Source organism: Eulemur rufifrons, chromosome 7, assembly GCF_041146395.1.
Source record: "Eulemur rufifrons isolate Redbay chromosome 7, OSU_ERuf_1, whole genome shotgun sequence".
NCBI classification, from domain to species: Eukaryota; Metazoa; Chordata; class Mammalia; order Primates; family Lemuridae; genus Eulemur; species Eulemur rufifrons.
Genome location: NC_090989.1, coordinates 139,212,117 through 139,236,446, shown reverse-complemented (window position 1 = coordinate 139,236,446; position 24,330 = coordinate 139,212,117). Strand labels below are relative to the sequence as shown.

The 24,330-nt window shown below is 34.3% G+C and overlaps 1 protein-coding gene across 2 annotated transcripts in view; it reads right to left on the bottom strand.

Moving 5' to 3' along the window:
• The window catches only part of STT3B (STT3 oligosaccharyltransferase complex catalytic subunit B), a 106,376-nt gene that overhangs the window by 46,586 nt on the left and 35,460 nt on the right, over positions 1–24,330 (bottom strand). The window contains exons 2-3 of one of the 2 annotated variants that reach the window (XM_069475471.1): positions 18,880–18,988; positions 14,791–15,078 (exon numbers count right to left, since the gene is read on the bottom strand). In XM_069475471.1, coding sequence (XP_069331572.1) covers positions 14,791–15,078; positions 18,880–18,988 — 397 coding nt within the window. Of the gene's footprint in view, positions 1–14,790; positions 15,079–18,725; positions 18,757–18,879; positions 18,989–24,330 lie in introns of those variants that run through there. The other variant, XM_069475472.1, reaches the window with a different exon arrangement.

Below are 24,330 nucleotides of genomic sequence, written 5' to 3'. Positions count from 1 at the left end.
TTATCTCAACTACTCAATTGTGCCATTACAGTGCAAAAAACCATAGACAATATGTAAATGAATGGCCATGGCTATATTCCAGTAAAATTTTATTTATTAAATAAAGCAAGTTGGCTGTCCTATAGGCCATAATTTGCTAGACCATAGAACAAGTCTTGATATCCCTAAAAAGACTGAAATCATACAAAGTATGCTTTTCAACAGGAGGATTTGAAATCAACAAGAAAAAGTATGCTACGAAACACCCAAGTATTTGGAAATTAAACAACGCAATTCTAAAGAACCCATGTGTCGAAGAAGAAATCATGAATTCCAAAGTCTTGGATTACATGACTATGAAAACATCACATATTAAAATAGAATATAGGTAAAGCAGTGAATACAGTATTGTTTTAAATGGTTATATTAGAAAAGTAGAAATAGATAATACAATTAAAGCTTCAACCCCAAGAAGCTGGAAACAAAATGCAAAGTAAAAGAAAGGAAATAAAGATCAAGAAATCAATGTAATTAAAAATACAGAAAAAAAATCATTAAAACCAAAAGTTGGATAAACTTCAGCTAGACTGATCAAGAAAAGAGAGAAGATAAAATTATCATACCAGAAATAAAAGAAGTTACATTGCTACAGATTGTATATAAATTAAAAGAACTGTAGAGGAATATTATGAACAATATGAGTTTACAAATTAGACCATTTAGATGAAATGGGAAAATTTCAAAAAAGCTACACATTACCAAATTACTCATGAAGAAATAAAAAAATGAGGCCGGGCGCGGTGGCTCACGCCTGTAATCCTAGCACTCTGGGAGCCCGAGGCGGGTGGATCGCTCGAGGTCAGGAGTTCGAGACCAGCCTGAGCAAGAGTGAGACCCCGTCTCTACTAAAAATAGAAAGAAATTATATGGACAACTAAAATATATATATACAAAAAAAAATTAGCCGGGCACGGTGGCGCATGCCTGTAATCCCAGCTACTTGGGAGGCTGAGGCAGGAGGATTGCTGGAGCCCAGGAGTTTGAGGTTGCTGTGAGCTAAGCTGACGCCACGGCACTCACTCTAGCCCGGGCAACAGAGTGAGACTCTGTCTCAAAAAAAAAAAAAAAAAAAAAAAAAAAAATGAGACTAGCACTATGTCATTAAAACTGAATTAGTAATTAAAAATCTTCTTAGGTCCAGATAGCTTCAATGGTGAATACTATCTAACAGTAAAGGAAGAAACAATACCAATCCTACAAAAATCCTTTTGGAAAATAGAAGAGGAAACACTACCCTAACTAATTTTAGGAGCCCACTATAATAACCCTGACTCCAAACCCAGATAAAGACATCACAAGTAAAGAAGACTACAGACTAATATCCCTCATCAATATAGATGCAAAAACCCTTAATAAAATATACAAATGCAGCAATGTGTAAAAAAGATTATATATCATGAACAAATGAGGTTTATCTCACGAATAAAAAGTTGTTCTAATATCTGAAATTAATGCAGTGGTTCCCTACTAGAGTTGACTCTGACCCCCAAGGGAACATTTGGCAATGGGTAGTGACATTTTTGGTTGTCTCACTGAGGGATAGGGAGAGTGCTAATGGCAACTACTGTATAGAGACAAGGGATGCTGCTGAACACGCAAGACATCGCACAACAACAAATTACCTGGCCCCAAACAGCAACTGTGCTGAGGTTGAGAAAACTTGAATTAATGTAATAAAGGATAAAACCATGTGATCTCACCTCAACAGACACAGAAAAAGCATTTGACAAAATCTAACACCCATTCATTATAAAAACTCTCAAACTGAAAATGGACGAAAACTTCCTTAAGCTGTGATAAAAGACATCTACCAAAAAACATCATCATACATAATGGTAAAAGCCTGAAATATTTTCCACTTAAAATCAGAACAAGGAAAGGATGCCCATTCTCATCACTTCTACTCAACACTGTGTTAGAGGTTCTAATCAGTGCAATCAGGCAAGAGGGAAAAAAGTGTACAGATTGGAAAGGAAGCAGCAAAACTCTTTTTTGGCAGATAATAGATCTTATATATAAAGAATCCTAAGAAACCTAAAAACAAAACAAAAACAAAAAGCAAATTTTAACATGCAAGTTTAAGGTCACAGGGCACATGATTACTATATGAAAATCTATCGTACTTCCCTATTTCAAAGTATACTATGAAGCCATAGTAATCAAGACAGCATGCTAATGAGGTAAGTAAAGACATCTAGATCAACGTGAAAGAGTCCAGAAAAACACTGTAATTATGCTTTCCCCCTGAGATGAGGATAGGGCAAAGATGTCCTCTCTCACAACTCCTAGCCACATTGTATTGGAAGTCCTAGCAAAGGCAGCAAGACAAGACACAAAACAAGAAAAGATATACAGACTGGGAAGGAAAAAATAAAACTGACTTTTTTATCCACAGATGACATAAGTGTCTACGTAGAGAAGTCCCAAAGAATCATACAAAAAACTATTGGAACTCAAAAGTCATTACAGGCAACACTACAGGATATCTGGTTAATACAGAAAAAAATCAATTTTGTTGCTATATGCCAGCAATGAACAACTAAAATTTAAAATTAAAAACATAATATCATTTAACATATAGTACACACAAAAATGAATTACTTAGGTATAAATCTAACAGAATATGTACAGAATCTCTATGTGAAAAGCTACCAAACTCTGATGAAAGAAATCAAAGATCTAAATAAATGGATAGATATTCCATGTTTATGATAGGAAGACAATATTACTAAGATACCCTTCCTTCCCAACTTGATCTGTTAATTCAATGCAATCATAATCAAAATCTAAATTGGAATAAAAGGTAAAATCACAGTGGTAACCTAGACATGACATAAAAACTACACTCCAATGCAATTTACAAACAGCTTGCCTTCTCTGTAATGGGCAAATCCAGTGAAAATTAAGTGAATTAGGTGACTGGTCTAAACAGGTATTTTCTGAAAGAATTTTTAAAATGGATTGGGCTTAGGGAACTTACTTTACACAATTCTCACAAATTATGAGGCCCTCTCTTTCCAGAACAAGTTAACATTTCTTAATTGACTTAAGAGAAATAAATGTTTTTGAGACAAGTATTTTAAGGGTAAAACTTAATTATATTACCTAGATTATAGTGAAGCACCTACTACTCACACAAAAAAGTCCATATTCATGTGGTTAGTGACTAATTATTAAACAGAGTAGATACACAACACTTCTATCATCTCACAGATGGTTCTACTTGAAAGCATTGCTCTAGACCTACAAACATGGGCTACCCTTTATTCTGGTTTCCTATACTAGAAGATCAACTCAATTCCACTTGTGCTTAGGATGTGCAAAAGCTGCAAGAGAATGTCACTTTCACCCCAACAATGAAGGAAAAAACCCCTAGATAATCTACAAAACTGTAAATTCTCTTAAGCTTATCAGAAAGCTAAAGTCACAAGGCAAATAAATAAAGTATTAAATAGCTCAAGATCTTAGACACAAAAGGAGTTCACACTCATCAACTCTTTTCCATAGGCTCCCACCAGGTTGTCATGAGAAAGATTTCAAGGAGGGTGGAAGCTCCGTATCTTTGGTGACACTGTCAATCAGAGGGGAAATTAGAAAATATTTGAACTAAAGAAAATGAAAACAAAGCATATCAAAATTTGTGGAATTCCCACATAATTTATACAGTGTTTGTGCATTTGTTCAAAGGGTAAAAAAAAATTGTACACAAATGTTCACAGCAGCATTATCCATCATAGCCCAAAAGTGGAAATAACTCAAATATTTATCAACTGAAGAATGAACAAATACAATGTGATAACCATGCAATGGAACATTATTCAGCCATAAAAAGAAATGAAGTATCGAGATATACTACACCATGGATGAACCTTGAAAATACTACGTTAAGTGAAAGAGGCCAAGTATAAAAGGCCACATGATTATATGATTCCATTTACATGGAATTCCAGGATAGGCAAATTCAGAGGTAGAAAAGAGAGATTACTGGTTGCTAACTGCTAGGGGAATGTGGGAAATGGGAAGGGATTTCTTTCTTTTTTTTTTTTTATTCTTATTTCAGCATATTGTGGGGGTATAAAAGTTTAGGTTACGTATATTGCCCTTGCCCCCGGCCCCCTAGTCAGAGCTTCAAAGGTGTCCATCCCCGAGACAGTGCGCATTGCACTCATTATGTATGTATACACCTATCCCCTCCCCCACCCACATCTGCCCGATACCCGATCAATGTTATTCCTAACTGTGCATATGGGTGATGATAAGTGAAACCAATTTGATGGTGAGTACATGTGGTGCTTATTTTTCCATTCTTGGGATACTTCACTTAGTAGAATGGGTTCCAACTCTTTCCAGGAAAATACAAGAGATGCTATATCACCATTGTTTCTTATAAGGGAGTAGTACTCCATGATATACATATACCACATTTCATTAATCCACTCATGTATTGATGGGCACTTGGGTTGTTTCAACATCTTCGCAATTGTGAATCGTGCTGCTATAAACATTCGGGTGCAGATATCTTTGTTATAGAACGTCTTTTGTTCTTTTGGGTAGTAAATATGTTCTATATCACTGAAGGCCGACTTTAACTGTAGTGAAATTATACTTGTACCCCATGAATACATAAAAATTTTTTTAAAAACTAAAAAAAAAAGTTCTGTAATTAGAATGTGGTAATGGTGGTAATAAGTTGGTGAATACACTAAAAGCCACGAATTCTACATCTTAAAATGGCAAATTTTATGCAAATTATTTTTCAATAGAAAATTTGTAAGGTACAGCTGAAGTAGTGCTTAGAGGGAACTTTATAGCTTTAAATGTTTATAACAGAAGTTCTCAAATTACTAACCCGATAATCCAGAAAGATTAAAGCAAAAACTAAGAGAAATCAAAGAAGGCCTAAATAAGTAGAAAGAGATATCACATTCACAGGTAAAGTAACAACTCTCCCCAAACTGACCTACGGAGTCAATGTACTTCCAATCAATATCCCCAGCAGGCTTTTTATCTTTCTTTTTTTTTTTTTTTTAAAGAAGTTAATAATGTGATTCTAAAATTTACAGTAAGCAAAGGACTAAGAGCAGCCAAAACAATTATGAAAAAGAGGAATAGAGCTAGATTATTCATGCTACCTGCTTTCAACAGAAAAGTCTCCAAATGACCCATATGTATATAACCAATTTTGACAAGGCTACCAAGGTAGGTAATTCAACAAAGAAAGAATAGTCTTTTCAACACGTGATGTTGGAACCGGATATCCAAATACAACAAAAAAGAACCTCAACTCCTATTTTTCACCATAGACCATTATCAATTCAAAAAGATCACAGACCTGAATGTAAAACCTAAAATTATCCAATTTCTAGATGTAAACATATGAGAAAATCTTTGTGACCTTGAGGTAGGCAAAGATTTGTTAGATACAACACCAGGCCAGGTGTGGTGGCTCACTTGAGGCTAGGAGTTCAATACCAGCCCAAGCAAAAGTGAATCTCTGTCCTTACAAAAAACAGAACAATTAGCCAGCCCTGGTGGGACACGCCTTTAGTCCCAGCTACTTGGAAGGCTGAGGCAGGAGGATCACTTGAGCCCAGGAGTTTGAGGTTGCAGTGAGCTATGATGACTCCACTGCACTGTAACCTGGACAACAAAGCGACACTCTGTCTCAAAAACAAACAAACAAGATGCCAAAAGCAAGAAATAAAATAAAATAAAATAAAATAAAATTTTAAAACCTGATAAATTAAACTTCATCAAAATTGAACATTTCTGCTCTTAGATACTTTTTTTGTAAAGGGATACCACAGGCTGGAGAAAATGTTGGCAAAACACTGATAAAAAACTTATCTCCAGGATGTATAAAGAACTCTTACACCTCAATAGTATGAAAACAACCCAACTATTAATAAAACATGGGCAAAAGATTTGAACAGATTATTCCAAATAAGACGGATGACAAATAAATATACGAAAACATACACATTAGTCACTGGGGAAAAGCAAAAGAAAGCCATGAAATACTACTACCTACCTACAAGAATGGCTAAAATTTAAAAATTTAAAAATCTGACCAAACCGTGTGATAGTGAAATAGAGTAAATACAACTCTCATGCATTAGGTGGAGGGAATGCAAAATGAACAAAGTCACTTTGGAAAACTTTTCAGCAGCTTTTTATAAAGTTAAACATACACTTATTACACAAACCATGCGTAGGCATTTACCCAAAAGAAATTATAATATATGCCCACACAAAGACCCATATGTAAACATTTATAGCCACTTTACTGATAACTGACAAAAACTGGAAAACAAACTGTAGTACATCCATACAATGGAAGATGACTCAGCAACAAGTGACAAACTAATAAAACATGCAACTGCATGGATGACACTCTCAAAAATATCATGTTAAGTGAAGAAAGCAGGCACAAAGGGTTACCCCTATTGTCGGTTTCTAGTCATATGACATACAGAAAAGAAATTCCCCAAACTATACAGATATATATAAAGAGATTAGATCAGTGGTTGCCAGAAATATGGGGTAGAGAAAAGAGACGGTTCATTACAAAGGCGTAGAAGGAAACCTTGGAGGAAAAAAAAAAAATCTGTAAGAGGCAATATGATAAACAGTGTCCCATGTACTATTTTATTTGCATTAGTTAAGTACTTTTCTAAATCCTGAGCTCTGGTGTTGGTAAATAATAATAGAAGTAATAATGACAAACAAGTACTCATCTATTACTATCTTTCCATAATGTTCTATACTTTTACATGTATTAACTTATTTAAGCTGTATGAGGTAGATACTATTACTTCCACTTTATAGTTGATGAAATAGGCACAGGGTGGGGAGTTTAAAGTAAGCCCAGTGATAGAACTGGAAATCAAGTGAAGAGGAAACCAAACCATGACAGTTTGGCTCCAGACTGTATTCTTAATCATTGGATCATGAAGAAAAAAGATTATATTAATATATCTCTGTAGAACACAAATCCAAAAGCGTATCCAAAAATGTTTCTGTCAATGCAAGCTTTTAACAGCAACAGTGCTGCAAAAAACAATAATGCTATGACACAGAATGTTTTATCTTTTAAATTTTAAAAACATATACGTTGTAAAAGAGTTGGTTTAAAAATAAAAACACCAGATGAGGGAGTAGCAGGCAATATAACCCTTACATTTTAGAGATTACAAAATAGTTTTACCTTCATAACTTCATTTGGGCTACAAAACAACTTTTCAGGGTAGTTAGGGCTATAATTATTTCCACTTTCAATTGGTAATAACAAACTTTGAATAAACATCATTATCTATTATAACTGTAGGCAAAACATTTTCTATGTTTCATTTATGAGGAAATTGAGATTCAAAAATGTCCAACTTGCCAAGAGTCAGAGAGTGACTTTTTATGCCAGAACTCAAACACAGGTCTTCTAATGTCAAATACTGGAGCTATTACCACATTAAATCTATTTTAAATATTTTATTTTTAAAAAGAAGACAAAGGAAAAACTCTCACCCAGTTCTTGAATAAGAATGCTTTATCGTTCTGTCTCTCTATAATCCTTCAAAGCAATACGATATCCATAATTTCTCCTACCAGATTATCAATTTCATTTAATGCTGTATAATCAACATATAAAACAGCACCTGCTCGATACTGTGCTCTAAAAAAATTTTTGTTAAATTAATAAAACAGTATTATACCAATTCAAAAAACAATGATGTGATGAACAAGCTGATCCTACAATTCATATGAAAATGCAAGGGACCCCAAATAGCCCAAACAATCTTGAAAAGGAATAAAGTTGGAGGACTTACACGTCCGGATTTCAAAATGCACTACACAAAGCTACAGTAACCAAAACTATATGGTACTGGCACAAAGACACACATACAGACAGCAATGGAATGGAATAAGAATTGAGAGCCCAGATATAGACCATACATCTACAGTCAATTGATTTTTGGCAAGGTTGCTAAACCAATTCAATGGGAAAATAATACTAGGATAACCGGATATCCACATGCAAAAGAATGAAGCCGGACCCCTTAACTGATACCATATACAAAAATTGACTCAAAATGGATCAAAGACCTAAATAGAAGAACTCGAAGTATAAAAAGCTTAGAAGGGAACACAGGTATAAATCTTCATGACCTTTAGGCAACAGTTTCCTAAATATGACACCAAAAAGACAAGCAACAAAAGAAAATAGACTAAAAACTACTCTGTAAAGAACATTATCAATAGAGTAAAAAGGCAATCCACAGATATACACAAAAGGAAAAGGATTTAAATGTTTCACTACCAAAATATCAACTAAACACAAAACACAGTAACGCAGGAATAAGGGACAAAAAAGCTGTAAGGCATATAGAAAACAAATCGCAAAATGACAGAAGTCCCTCCTTACCAGTAATTACTTTAAATGTATATTAAACTCTCCAATCAAAAGGCAGACTGGCAGAATGAATAAAAACACATGATCCAACTACATGCTGTTAGAAGAAACTCACTTTAGATCCAAAGACATAAATAGACTGAAAGTGAAAGGACAGAAAAAGATATTCCATGTAAACAGTAACCAAAAGAGAACAGGGGTGGCTATACTAATGTCAGAAAAAAGACTTTGAATAAAAAAAAAAGGTTACAAGAGAGAAAGGACAATATATATTAATAAAAGGTTCAACACAACAAGATAATATCAATTATAAACATTTGCATGCCTAATAGACCATCAAAATATAAGAAATAAAAACTGGTATAATTGAAGGGAGAAATAGAAAGTTCTACAATAACTGGTGATATCAATATCCTATTCTCAATAATGGATAGAACAACCAGACAGAAGGAAATAGAGGACTCAACACAATAAACCAACTAGGTCTAACAGACATATACAGAACACTTGTCTGAATAACAGCAACATACACATTCTTGCCAAGTATACACAGAACATTTTCCAGGATATATGTTGGGCCACAAATTAAGTCTCATCAGATTTTTAAAAAGCTAGATATCATGCAAAGTATCTTCTCCAACAACAATAGGATGAAATTAGAAATCAGTAACAGAAGGAAAACTGGGAAATAAACAAATTTGTGGAAATCAAACAACAAACTCTTAAGAAATGGGTCAAAAAAATCTAGAAAAACACAACATAACGGAACTTATGGGAAACAATGAAAGCAGTGCCAAGGGGAAAATTTATAACTATAAATGCCTACATTCAAAAATAAGAAAAAAAAATCTCAAATCAAAAACCTGACTTTACAGTTTAAGTTGTGAACTAGGAAAAGAGCAAACTAAACCCAAAGCTACCAGAAAGAAGCAATCAAATAAATAATAAAGATCTGAACAGAGATAAACAAAATAGAGAGTGCTGACCTTCGCAGCACATATGTAAAATAGAGAATAGAGCAAAAAATAGAGAAAAATCAATGAAACCAAAAGTTGGTTCTTTGAAAAGATCAATAAAATTGACAAATCTTTGGCCAGACAAAGGAAAAAAGATACAAATTACTAAAATCAGAAATGAAAGTGGGGATACTACTACTGATTCTATAAAAATAAAAAGGATTATGAGAATACTATGAACTCTAGTATGCCAAAAAAAAATTGAATAACATAGATGGACAGATGCCTAGAAACACAAAACCCCACCAAAACTAACTCATGATGAAATAGAAAATCTGAACAGACCGACAACTAGTAAGGAGATTCAATCAACAATCAAAAATCTCCCAGCAAAGAAAAGCCCTGAACCCGATGGCTTCACTGGTGAATTCTACCAAAATATTTAAAGAATGGAACTAACATGAATCATTCTCAACCTTTTCCAAGAAAATGAAGAGAAGGGAACACTTCCTAACTCATTCTATGATGCCAGTATTACCCTGATACCAAAACTAGACAAAGACACTACAAGAAACTATATACACAGATATCCATCATGAACATTGATGCAAAAATCCTCAAGAAGGCCGGGCGCCGTGGCTCACGCCTGTAATCCTAGCACTCTGGGAGGCCAGGGTGGGTGGATCGCTCAAGGTCAGGAGTTCGAGATCAGCCTGAGCAAGAGTGAGACCCCGTCTCTACTAAAAAAAAAATAGAAAGAAATTATCTGGCCAACTAAAATATATATATGTATATATATATATAAAAAAAATTAGCCGGGCATGGTGGCGCATGCCTGTAGTCCCAGCTACCCGGGAGGCTGAGGCAGGAGGATCGCTTAAGCCCAGGAGTTTGAGGTTGCTGTGAGCTAGGCTGATGCCATGGCACTCACTCTAGCCCAGGCAACAAAGGGAGACTCTGTCTTAAAAACAAAAAACAAACAAACAAAAAAAATCCTCAAGAAAATGCTAGCAAACCAAATTCAGCAGCACATTAATAAGATTATACACCATGATCAAGTGGGACTTATTCCTGAATGCAAAGATAATTCAACATAGCAAAATATCAATGTAATATACTACACTAACACAAAAGGGGGGGAACACATGATCATCTCAATTCATACAGAAAAAAACATGACAAAATCCAATAGCCTTTCATCATAAAAAACACTCAACAAACTAAGAACAGAAGGAAACTACCTAAATATAGTAAAAGCCATACAAATAAACCCATAGCAAACATCATACTCAGTGGTGAAAGACTGAAAGCTTTTCCTCTAAGATCAGAAACAAGGCAAGGATGCTGTTTTCACCAATTCTATTCAACCTACTGGAAATTCTAGCCAGAGCAAGAAATAACAGGCATCCAAATTGGAAAGGAAGAAGTAAAATTATCTCTGTTCCCAGTTGATATACTCTTGCATCTAAGTAAACTTTAAAGATTCCACAAAGAAAAAAACCTGTTAGAACTAATAAAGGAATTCAGCAAAGGAGTAGGATACAAAGTCAACAATCAGTTGCATTTCTATACAGAAACAACGAAGGATCTGAAAAGGAAATTACAAAACAATTTCATTTACAATAGCACAAAAAAGAATAAAATACTGGGAAATCAGGTTAAACAAGGTGAAAGAGTTGTACAATGAAAACTACAAAACATTACTGAAAGAATTTAAAGACATAAATAATGGAAATATACCCCATCTTCACAGATTATAAGACTTTTATTGTTAAAATTTCAATACTACTCCCCAAATGATATACAGATTCAATGTAATCCCTATCAATATCCCAATGATATTGTTTGCAGAAATAAAAAAAACCTGTCCTAAAACTCACATGGAATTTCAAGGGACGCCAAATACCCAAAACAATCCTGAATAAGAATAACAAAGCTAGAGGATTCACACTTCCTGATTTTAAAATTTACCACACAAAACTTTAATAATCAAAACAGTGTGATACTGACATACAGACAGACACATAAACCTAAGGAACAGAACACAGAGCCTGGAAATAAATGCTCAGGTATCTGGTCAAATGATTTTGACAAGGGTGCCAAGACCACTCAATGGGGAAAGGACAATCTTTTCAATAAACAATGCTAGGAAAACTGGAAATCCACAAGCAAAAGAATGAAGTTGGATCCTATCCAACACCATATACAAAAATTAACTGAAAATAGATCAAAGACCTAAATCTAAGACTTAAAACTATAAAACTTTTAGAAGAAAACAGAGCAAAAGCTTCACAATACTGGATTTGGCAATGATTTCCTGGCTATAACAAAGACACAGATAACAAAAGAAAAAAGACAAATTGGATTTCATGAAAATTGAACTATTTTGTGTATCAAAAGACACTGACAATATGGGAGAAAATATGGGTAAATCACGTATCTGATAAGAGATTTATATTCAGAATATATAGAGAACTCCTAAAAGTCAACAACAAAAAACCTAAATAAAAATTGGGAAAAGGATTTGAATAGACATTTCTCCAAAGAGATATAATTGGCCAATAAACACACGAAAAGATGTTCTTCACTAATCGTTAGGCTAAAGAAAATCAAAACTATAATGATACTATTTTATATCCACCAGGTGATGACTACTATCAAAAAACAAACAAGTGATGCTGAAGACATGAGTAACTGGAACCCTTGTGCACTGCTGGTGGGAAAGTAAAATGGTATAGCCACTATGGAAAATAGTATGGTGGTTCCTTAAAAAAATTAAAAATATAACTACCATATGATCCAGCAATTCCACTTCTGGGTACTTATCTAAAAGAGTTGAAAGCAAGGTCTCAAGAACAACACCATATTCAGAGCAGAATTATTCACAATGGCTAAAATGTATAAGCAACTCAAGTGTCTGTTAATGGATGAATCAATAAGCGAAATGTGGTATATATACACAATATTATTCTGCCTTAAAAAAGAATGAAATTCTGACATATTTTATAACATGGATGAACTCTGAGAACATTATGCTAAGTACAATAAGCCAGTCACAAAAAGACAAATACTGTATGATTCCACTTATAGGAAGTACTTAGAGAAATCAAAATCAGAGACAGAAAGTTAGAATGGTGGTTATCAGGGGAGAATCTATCGTTTAATGGGTACAGAGTTTCATTTTAGAGGGTGAAAAGAATTCTGCGGATGGATGGTAGTGATAAAGTTGTACAACGTTATGATGTATTTAATACCACTGTACACTTTTTAAAAAGAGATTAAGAGGCTGGGTGTGTGACTCATGCCTGTAATTCTAGCACCCTGGGAGACCAAGGCACGGGGTGACAAAGTGAGACTCTGTCTCAAAAAAAAAACAACAACAGAAAAAAAGATAAGATGGTAAGTTTTGTTTATTTTACCAAATAAACTGGAGGAAAAAAAGAAATGAAGTACTGATACACACAGTGAAAGACAGACAGACATAAAAGGTCACATTGTAAGATTTTATTACACGAAATATCTAGAATGGGTAAGTCCACAGAAACACAAAGTAGATTAGTGATCACCAAAGAACAGAAGGAGGAGAGAATTGGGAGGAACAAGTTTTCTTTTTAGGTTGATGAAATGTTCTGTAAATTGACAGCAGTGATAGTTTCACTACATTATGTATATACTAAAAAGCACTGATTGTACACTTTAAAATGGCTCAAATACACACTAAATATGTTATATGAATTTTGCCTAAATTTTTAAAAATCAAATTTAAAAAAAGGTTGAAAGTTGGTTAAGATGCCAGTTAGGATACTATTTCAATGGTCCAAACCTATGATGTGTTAAAAGAATATAAAGTTACAAAACTATATCTAGAATACAATGCCTATTTGTCTTTCTTAAAAGCATAAAAAAGTTCAAAAATATGCCCAAATTCAAATGGTAGTTATCTCTGGATGATTTTTTCTTCATATTTTTCTATTATCTAAACTTCCTACAAATAGGACATTTTATTTTCTATTAATAAATGGATTATCATATATTTAAAAAATATAAAAGAGTAAAGCCTATTAAAACAGTTATAAACCTAGCTATCCAGACTTTCATATATAAATATGCCACATTTGCTTCAGATGATTTTATCTGAAAATTTTTTAGTGATATAGTTGACACTCCATTACTTCTCACCTCAGTGTCACCTTCCCATCCACCCTCAAAAAAACCACTATCATAAAGTTGGTGTATAAAAAGGTTATATATTACATTTTTATACTTTCACTATAAATAGGCATAAAGAAACATAGGATAGTTTGTACTACTTAAAATTTACATAAATGATTTATCATATTGTATATATTCTACTGTAATTTATTTTTCCACTTGGCATCATACTATCAAGATCTATTTACATTTACATGTATTTTTATAATTAAAAATATTGTGTATTAAGAGGCATTAAACAGAGCTTTCAATTTTTAAGGTTTTTTTTCTCAGCTGCGCACAATAAACAAAAAGTTTTTAAACATATTTGTTGATGAGTACAACAGCATTGTCATCACCTTCCTCTCCATAGGTACTTTTCTTTCTTCTCTTTTAAATTCAAATCAAAACACTATCTATATTGATCACACTGTAAACATTCTTCTCTGGACTTCCATGCCAGAGCAAAAATACTCATTGGCCAAGTAGTTTTAAACAATTAATTATTAAAGAGAAAAAGTATGCTGCCATCCACCTAGATAACCTAAAAATATACTTAATTAAATACACAAAAAAGTATTGACACATAATTTTTGGCAATTTCCATCACTAAAAAAGTATGAGCATAAGCTAAAGTTAAAATAATAAATAAATAAATGCAAGCTTTATGAACCCAATAATTTAAGTGCCATCATATTCCATGTGGGGCAGGGAGGGAACCACCAGTAAGTTTAAATAACTTGGCAATAGCTAAATACATAATGTTAGTTTTGGAAACAATTTAAAATTCCAAGCCATCAAACTGCATTTCAACTTTCCTACGTACTATTTGTTACCTCTCTTCCCCCAAACAAAGAAACAAACAAGAAAATCCCAACATGTTGTTCTTTAATAGCCTCCCTTTTTTGGAGCTATGACTTATAATGAAAGGATTATCATCATTTATAAATTAGGCATAACAGGATTGTTGTGAAAATTCTTATCTGTATTTTAATCTGGTTATATACAACTAGAGAAAAAAACAGTACCTGATATATTTTAAAATGTTACCCATTATTAAATTTATTATGAACAGTAATAGAAATCTCAGTATACAAGTATAATTATAATTGGTAAAAGACAAATGTGTACAACCTAAAGCATTTCAGCAGAAAGGTCATGGGTATTAATTGTAGCAAAACATTAAGTGTTACTTACCCATAAGTAGTATGTGAACTGAAGTGCAAAAATAGCAATGCCTTCATTATCAAAGGATCCAGCTACTGACCGAGATATGTAACCTGGTACAATAGCAATAAAACAAGCAGCTAGAAGTCCTGCTCCTTGGTTCCAAAGTTCTCTGGTAAGCAGGAAAGTAGATATAGATGTAAGGCCGCTAAAAGTTGGTGCAAGGAACACACATACATCTCTTATGTGAACGGTTATGTTCAATGTATTTAAAATCCAATGGATAAGACCAGCTGTTATCATCAACCCTGGGTAAACCTAGGAAGAAAAAAATTAAAAATGTAATTACATATAAAATGAGATACATGAAAATACTAATGTTAAGTCCTCTTCTTTATTATTACATAGTTTAGAGTAAGTTTGAGAACAAGATCTCAAAATAGTTTGCCTTCATTACAAAGTACAAAAAAAACCTTTTTGGATTGGATGCAAAGAACAAGCTTGTATGTGAAAGACTACACATTAAAATGAAAAAAGAACAGAGAAAATATAAAACAATGATTAAACTGAAAATGTTTAACAGTGTTAAACTGTAGGTAACTTTCTTACTGATCCCATTTTTTTTTTTTCTTTCTAAAGCAGTGTCCTAGTCTAACTTACCCTCAAGTTCGGGGTTTTAACACATTCCAATTTTGCCTATACTTGGGCGTGTATAAGGAAATGAGAAAAGTTGAGAGAAGACAAAGAAAATTTATGTGCAAGCCAGGTGTGATGGCTCATGCTTGTAATCTCAGTGACTCAGGAGGCTGAGGTGGAAGGATCACTTGAAGCCAAGAGTTCGAGACCAGCCTGGGCAATATAGCAGACCCAGTCTCTACAAAAAAAAAAGTAAGAAAAATTAGCTGGGTGTTGTGCTGTGTGCCTGTAGTCCTAGCTAATTGGGAGGATTGCTTGAGCCGGGGAGTTTCAGGCTTCAGTGAACTATGCTGCACCACTGCATTCCAGCCTAAGCAACAGAGCAAGACCCTGTCTCTTAAAAAAAAAAAAAGAAATTAAAAATTATGTGCAAAATTACATAATTAGTATTTATAAAAAGTCTCTCTTCCTTTCAAGCCCAAAATTTGGAAAGTAAACAACTCTAGCTAGGAAAAGAAGGACCAGTCAGTTGGTGAATTGAAGGATAATGTTTTGGGACTAGTGAAAGGTTTAAAGTTTTTATGCCACTTGAAGTACTTAAGGATAAAAGGAAAATAATAAACTAGAAGAGGCCAGTTAACAATTATACTCACCCTTGCTCTAAAAAGGGAATATCAAATATTGAAAAGATTCAAAGAACAGTAAGTAGCACATTCTTTTTGAACGATTCTTTTGAGTGATCTTTTTCAGTGATTAATATATGCATTTACATCTGCTAGAGTACAATGGGATGCTCATAGATCACTGCAACCTCCAACCCCCAGGCTCAAGCGATCCTCCTGGCTCAGCCTCCCAAGGACTACAGGCACACACCACCATGCCCGGCTATTTTGTTTTTTAATTTTTTTTTTTGGTAGAGACCAGGTCTCACTATGGTGCTCAGGGTGGTCTTGAGCTCCTCCTACCTTGGCCTCCCAAATCACTTGCCTATACTATTTAAAACTGCAAACCCCTGCATAGTCTTTAACACATTCCCTTGCTTTTTTTCCATAGAACTTATCATTTGACATACTATACATTTTACTTATTTATTGTCTATGAACTGCCTACACTTACAAGAATATAAGCTCCAGAATAGCAGGAAAATTTTCTCCGGTACCCAGAACTATAAATGGCACTGAGGAGATAGATGTTCAATACCTACTGCATGCATGGAAAAAGGAAGGGAAGAAAAAAATGTGGTAATTCATCACCATTCATAAAAAATAAAATCTTTGTTCCATTTCACATTCAACACTAGGTCCCAATGTATGATTCTGTCAGCAATATTGAAAGAAATGAAAGTGAATTTGAAAATAACTCTCAAGGTAAGTCAATATATCCATATTATATGGCAGACTGAGCTGACACACAAATCAGCTAAAATATATAGAAGTACTAAACAAAAGGACCAAAAATAAATAAACCCTCAACAACAAAAAAGGCACATTCAAGCTCAAAAGACAGGGAATTCTAAAGATGTCAAAAATGAAGAGGAAACTCAAAATAGGTATTGCTGTCATGGGAGCCCACAAGAAGAAGAAGAAGAAGAAGAAAAAAGCCAAACAGGCCTGATATAGGACCTAGGGACTGGAAATAGGGGGTTTTCACATAACATAAGGATCAGAGAGAAGACTTAATTCCAGCACAATGTCATTCTACTCATCTATCAAGGGAAGCACTAAGGAACTTTGCTTTCCTTCCAAAGCTTTGAGTAGAAACAAAGTCCTAAAGGAGAAATAAAAAACTTGTTCAGATGTGTGAATGCGGGTTCCACATTTATAATAACATTAGGTATATAATAAACCACAAGCTGAGAAATAACCTCTTACAATTGTCCTAAAACCAGTGAAACCCCTAAGGGCTTCGGCAAAGGCAAATGAGAAAGATTACAGGGATGGTCCCAAGTCCCAGGATATCAAGAGTCTCAGAGAAAACAGGCTTCCATTGAGGATGAATTCAAGATAAAAAGTTATAAACGCACAAGGAAATAAACCATAGTCATTAAATCTTAATACAATAAGGTATATAAGATTAGCACCACAAGAACTGCAGGTAATAGCCATCTACTGTATCTACTACCATTTAATACCTCTATAATTCATACTAGAGACCATCGTAACTACTCTGTTGTATCTTGATCTCTATTTATATATTAAGAATGTGAAGATGCCCCAGACTAGAAACACAACATCTATCATGGAGAATATTCTTTCTAAATATAGAGGGAATATTTACAAAATGTGGATATATCCCAGGCCACAAATCAAGTCTCAATAAATTTTAAATAATTGAAATTGCATAGAATTTGTTCTTTATCCACAATATATTTGAGATATAAAGAAAAAAGATAACTATGTATTCCCTTTATGTCTTGAAGTTAAATACAATTCTAAATAACCCATGAATCAGGGGAAATTATAATGGAAATTGAAATACAAAAATTTTGACTGCAATGATAAAAGTACTATAGCTCAAAACTTATCAAATGCTGTTAATATAGTGATTAGTGTTGAAATTTATAGCTTTAAAATGCATCCATTAATAACAAACAATAGTTGAGTAAACCATCTCGATTAGTCCAAAAAAAAAAAAAAATCAAAATAAACACAAGAAAGTGGAAGGAAAAAAACAAACTGAAATGAAACAGAAAACAAATATATACTAAAGACAATCAGCAGAGTCAAAAGTTTTTTTGGGTTAAGAAAAAACCTAATAAAATTGATAAACCTCTGGTGTAACTGATAAAAAATCAAACATATTTCACCAATACAAAACAGTGCTGCTTTGTCCTTCACCTTTTCTTCAAAATTCTCCTTATATCTCCAAATATTTTCCCTTATGTCATCTTTCTGGACATCAAAAGTCTCCATGAACTGTAATGGATACCCAAATACTTGGAATAATTTAGGGGAGATTTGGGGCCTGAAAAATTAGAATTACCGGATTATTCTAAATTTCTATCTCCTTTCCAGAAGGTTTTTTCCAACCAAGTTGCTATAGAATAAAGCAAACACACACAAAAAAACCTGAACATGAGATACACTGTGATAGCAGATCCCTTACCTGGTCTCTAGCACTTGTTAAAGAGTAGCTAGTGTGAGATAACCCAAAAACAGGTTGGGAGGTAGGGGGAGGTGTCATGAAAACAGTCTAAAGCAAACTAAATGGTTGATTATACATTATACTATACAAAGCTTTCCAGAATCCCTGTCACCCTAGCAATTAATGATTTACTCAAATAACAATAAAATTTTATAATTAACATAAATAACTGGTAATATACTTACAGTATCACCTACTATTCTTCCTAGTGGATACCATGCTCTTTCATCATTATACTATACAAAGCTTTCCAGAACCCCTGTCACCCTAGCAATAAATGATTTACTTAAATAACAATAAAATTTTATAATTAACATAAATAACTGGTAATATACTTACAGTACCGCCTACTATTCTTCCTAGTGGATACCATGCTCTTTCATCAAACCAATTTAAAAATTCATAGAACCCATGAGATGCAAGATGATGTGTTGATCTATAGTTAAACCTAGAGAAAAGAAGAAAAAAAGAAATGTTATAAAACTACTTAACAGAAAGAAATAGGTCTATATTTCTTTATATTAAACTCTGTGGCTACAGATATAAATATCTTTCATAGCAATTTTTCTCAAACTTGAATAACAAAATAATCTGAAAATATCATAGGAATATGCTTATACCTCTAATATAATTAAAACCCAAAACTCCCTTCTGCGCCCCACCTCAAAAAACCCCAGACCTACAAAACTAGTAAAGCTCAAATTAACATTTGGCCATTGCTTGGCGTCCAGGTGGTAGAAAGCTATAAATTTGGATGAACAAAGTGGCAAGGCCCACAGAATTCAATATATGGTCAAAGAAGTCCATGACTCAAAAAATTAAGAACCACTGACAGAAGACACCATCAAAATGGAAGAAGGAGCACACTCAACATAATATCCAAAAATCCTGCAAACCTAAAAAGTACAGGAATAAAGAAAAACTATAGCAACACAAAAAATAAGAGACTAAAGCATAGCAGCACTGTAAAGCAAGAATATAACCTTAAAGAGATATTCTAATTAATTTCTAAAAGAATACACAAACAAGAAGAAATTAAACTGAGGAAACTAAAGCCTAAAATGCAAGCAGAAGCAAATCACAGAGGGAATGCCAGAGATATCCCACGTTTAGTATAAAGCACCTATGGGTGGGTGAGAGAGAACCCTGGAGCAATCTCAGGATAATAGTATTAGGAACATCCAGTCAGATAGGCCCCCTTGCCCCACTGTTGTCAAGCAGGGAAGTGGACATCAGAGGTACCTGCTTGAGACAGGAGCACAACATGTAGACAAGTTGAGTTAAGAAGCAGAATAATGCTGGATACACAGAAGATGAATAGGAAATCCTCACACTTCAAATCAGTTTGATACATTCTTCCCAGCAGCAAGTCATGACCACCCCTCCAACAATCACTAGATGTAAGCTTTGTAGCATTTTTCGACAGACTGTTCAAATACTAGAACAAGTATATATCCCAAAAATCAAACACCTGAGATAAGTAAGCAACCTGAAAGCTAAACATCAAAATCAACAAATAGAAAAATTAATACCACAGGAAGCAGAAACAAGAATTAACACATTCCCAGGGCTAATACAAGCCAAATGTACCCTGAAAGTAAGTGTAACCTAAGGGTTAAGAGTACAGGTTCTAGAATCATACTGCATAGGTTTGAATCTTAGTTCCACACTTTTGTTAGCTATGTGACCTTGGTTGGGCAAGTTACTTTCAGTTCTCTGTGCTCTCGTGTCTTCATCTGTAAAACAGGAATAATAATATTGCCTACATCACAAGGTAGCTATGATGAGTAAAACAAGGTAGTGTCTCTGAAGCACTTACAGGATACTGCTACTATAGTGAATAGACTTATGATGCATCCATTTAATATTTTGAACAGGAAAATTATGATTGTTGAGATAAAGTAAAAGATAGGCTAAATGGTATAAAGCACAAAAATGAAGAGCAAATTAGAACATGATAAAAAGTATCATGAAAAAATTTAAGAAAAATCTAGAGAGACTCAGATGTTCTTACATTCATCTTAAAAAAAAAAAAAAGAGTACTATGCTCCACAGAGGATGGTGGAGGGGAACCTCATATACATCTCAATAAATTTAAAAATCCTAAGAATAAAGTACAACTTCAAATCAATAATTCAAAGAAAATAAAAAGATTTTCCATAAAAGAATAACAAAATCAGATTAACACTGTATTTTTTGGTGGAAGCACTGGATGCTACAAGGCAATGGAGTAATACATCCAAATTTCTGAGAGAAAAGGATTTCAACAAAATCAGAATTTTAAGTAAAGCAATAACTTTGTTTGCCAGCAACATGGGAGACTACGCTAATGCTAGAAATGCTCTTTCCCCTTGCCCCTCAGAAGTATTTACCTGAGCTGAATTTAAAAAGGGAAATCCTCAAATGCCAAAAATAGTGTGTTTTAAAAGCCAGGATCGTGGGAAAGATTGTCCAACAAAAGATGGAAAACAAACTACCTACCACCAATGAAGTTACAAAGTTTTTCTTGTCCCAAGGGGGAAAAAAAGGCTCCCATAAAAAAGCTAAACTAACCTTTATATCATGCATGACAGTAGAGTCTAAAGTTACAAGCAATCCCCAAGAGAAGAAATTAACATCGAAGACAAGAATCAAACACCTGAATTAGCACCAGAAGCAAAAACCAAAAACAGCTCTGGAGAGACCCACATAAATTCATAAACAAACTACATAAAGAGAGATTCACCATAAGAAAATAAGCATGGGGGAGGGGATGGGTGTATGCCTACATGATGAGTGCAATGCGCACTGTCTGGGGAATGGACACGCCTGGAGCTCTGACTTGGGGGGATAGGCGGTACATGGGCAACGTATGTAACCTGAACTTTTGTACCCACCATAATAAGCTGAAATTAAAAAAAAAGAAAAAGAAAAGAAGCATACAGCAAAAAGAGTAGCACCCCAAAACTTGTGAAAATATTTTAATGGAAGAGGCCTAGTATTTTAGTAAGAATCGAAGTTTTAAATTTTCAACCTAATTTTTCATTTTAAAAAACTGACTCCAGGGGATTATTAATAACATGTTTTAGGGAACTATGTGATTCCAACTTCATAACCAAATTTCTCCTGAGGAGTATTTTTCACTTCCCATTTTACATAATTCTTGACCTCTCCCCATCTTTATTGAATCACTCTCTTCCTTTGGCTTTAGTAACTACAACAGTCTCCTGATACTCACCCCCACCTTTCTAGCCCCCTTCTCTACTCAGTATAGAGGTAGCCTCCTCTATCTAAGATCTTCTCATTAATTCACTATCACAGATGTCAGTCACATCTAGGTCTTCAATTATTACCAGTATGCCCACAATTCACTAACATTAGGTTATTAAGTATGGAATGTCTGATTTCCTTAAGTACCGAGTTTGACCGTTGATATTTCTGACATTTCACTTTGACACTTCTTGGTTTCTTTTTTATTGTGAAATTACATCCTCATTCTTTCAAACACATGTTTTGGCTTATGATTATCTTTCAAAAATTTTTTATAGCAATTTTTGTGAAACCATGGACAAGTCAAAAATTCATGTTTTATTTTTTAATATGAGTTCTGTTGTGGAACCGCTTCAAAGTATCAATGAAGTGTTTGTGAAGGATGTGGCTAATGAATGCAGAGTACACTGATGATTTCAGAAGTTCCATTCTGTTGATTTTAATCTTGAAAATAAGCCATATTGGTGACTTGAGACCAAGGTTGATAATGAAGAGCTGAAAGCTTTAGTGAAAGAGAATCCATCTCAACCTACACGTGAATCAGCAGCAAGGTCTGACATTATTATTCCAACAATATTGGACCATTTGAAACAAAGGGCAAGACAATGAAGCTGGATGGATGAGTACTGCACGAATTAAATGAGCATCAGAAGAGAACTCGTCTTGAAGCTTGCCTTTCTTTGTTGTCATGACATAAAGGCAAACCATTTCTACACTGTATTGTTACATGTGATAAAAAATGGATTCTTTTTGATAATCACAAGCATTCAGCACAATGGTTAAAGATGAAACACCCAACCACAGTCCAAAATCGAATAATCATTAAAAAAAAGCTAATGGTGTGTGTTTGGTGGTCCAACGCTGATACTATCCACTGCAGCTTCATGAAACTTGGTCAATCGATTACAGCGGATGTCTACTGCAACCAATTGGATGAAATAATGAAGGCGCTGCGATTAAGCAGTCCAGTTTTGTCAACAGAGACAGGCCAATTCTTTTGCAAGACCACATGTCCCCCAAAACAATGCTGCTCAAACTACAGAAGGTAGACTTGGAAACTCTCTGTCATCCACCGTATTCACCAGACCTTGCACCAACTGACTACCACTTCTTCTTCCAGGCTTTTGACCATTTCTTGCAAGGAAAAATATTCAATTCTCAACAAGCTGTGGAAAATGCCTTTCGCAATTTCATTGCCACTCGCTCTCCAGGCTTCTTAGCTGCTGGCACAAGCAAGCTACCATAATGATAGCAAAACTGTGTCAACAGTTTAGGCATATACTTTGATTAATTGTACTGCTTCTTGTTTGAGATACAATAAACTTCACTTTTGATTCAAAATCGGACATTTCATATTTAATATTATCTCCCTAACTAGACCTTTATTATGTCCAAAACAGTGTCACCTAACTGCCCACATGGTATGTTTTTCTTGAATGTCACAAAGGCATCTCAAACTCAACATTCAACTAAACTCATGATCAGAAACCTCCCATCCACCCTAAAACAAACACAGACACTATATCTGCTTTTAGTGTTCTCAAAGTACCACATAAATTGAAGAAATAAATCTAGGTGCCATCCTTGAAGAGTTTCTTTTCTCTCACATCCTATACACAAATCAAAACAAGGTCATGTTTTAACTAGACTACTGAAATAGTCTCTAATTATCTCCTTACATCCATTCTGCCCACCTCCTAATTCCCCAATCTGTGCACCATGTTGCAAGAAGGAAGGTCTTTTCAAAATGCAAATATGATAAATATTGCAACTCCTTCTGAACTATTCAAAGGCTTCATCTCTTACAATCAGAGAAACTTCCACTTCTCAACACAATGGTCAAAACCACACATGGCCTACCTCTTACATACATAACTCTACAGTCTTATCTCACACCATACTACCTCCCTTCTTTTCATTTTTCAGTCCTCCAGACTCACCTCATTCCCTACCACCACAGGATCTTTAGACTGCCAATCCCCTTTCTGCCTGGATCACTGTAATCTCCCAGAAAACAGAAAAGGTTCAGTGTACTTTTCTTCCTAGTACTTGCAACAGATGAAATTTCACCTTAGTTTACTTGATTATTATCTACTCCACTAGATAAATATTTTCATGAAGATACCCCTATGTCTTCAATACCTAGTAAGACACTTGGTACATATAGCCCTTGACTATATGCTGAATGGCTGATTTCATAAATATATGCTTTTAAGCACAGATGAGATATAATCAGGATACTGTCTCAGATAGCTAACTAGTACCAATTTTTAAATGGTCTTCCCCAAAGTTAAAGACCAGTTTAACTAAACTTCCTGAAATCCAAGCCTGAAGGTAGAATTAAAAAGCTAAACAAACCAACTCTTTAAGATTTTATCAAAAGCCCGAACCAAGGTATGCAAAACCCAAATAGAAATGGAAATAGAATGCATTTAGTCCTATTTTATCCGCAGGATCAAGTCACTTCTGGTATGTATTTTTTAAGGTTCCCACAACTCCCTTGATTGCTATTACTCATTCTTTTTGATTTTCCGTTAACTT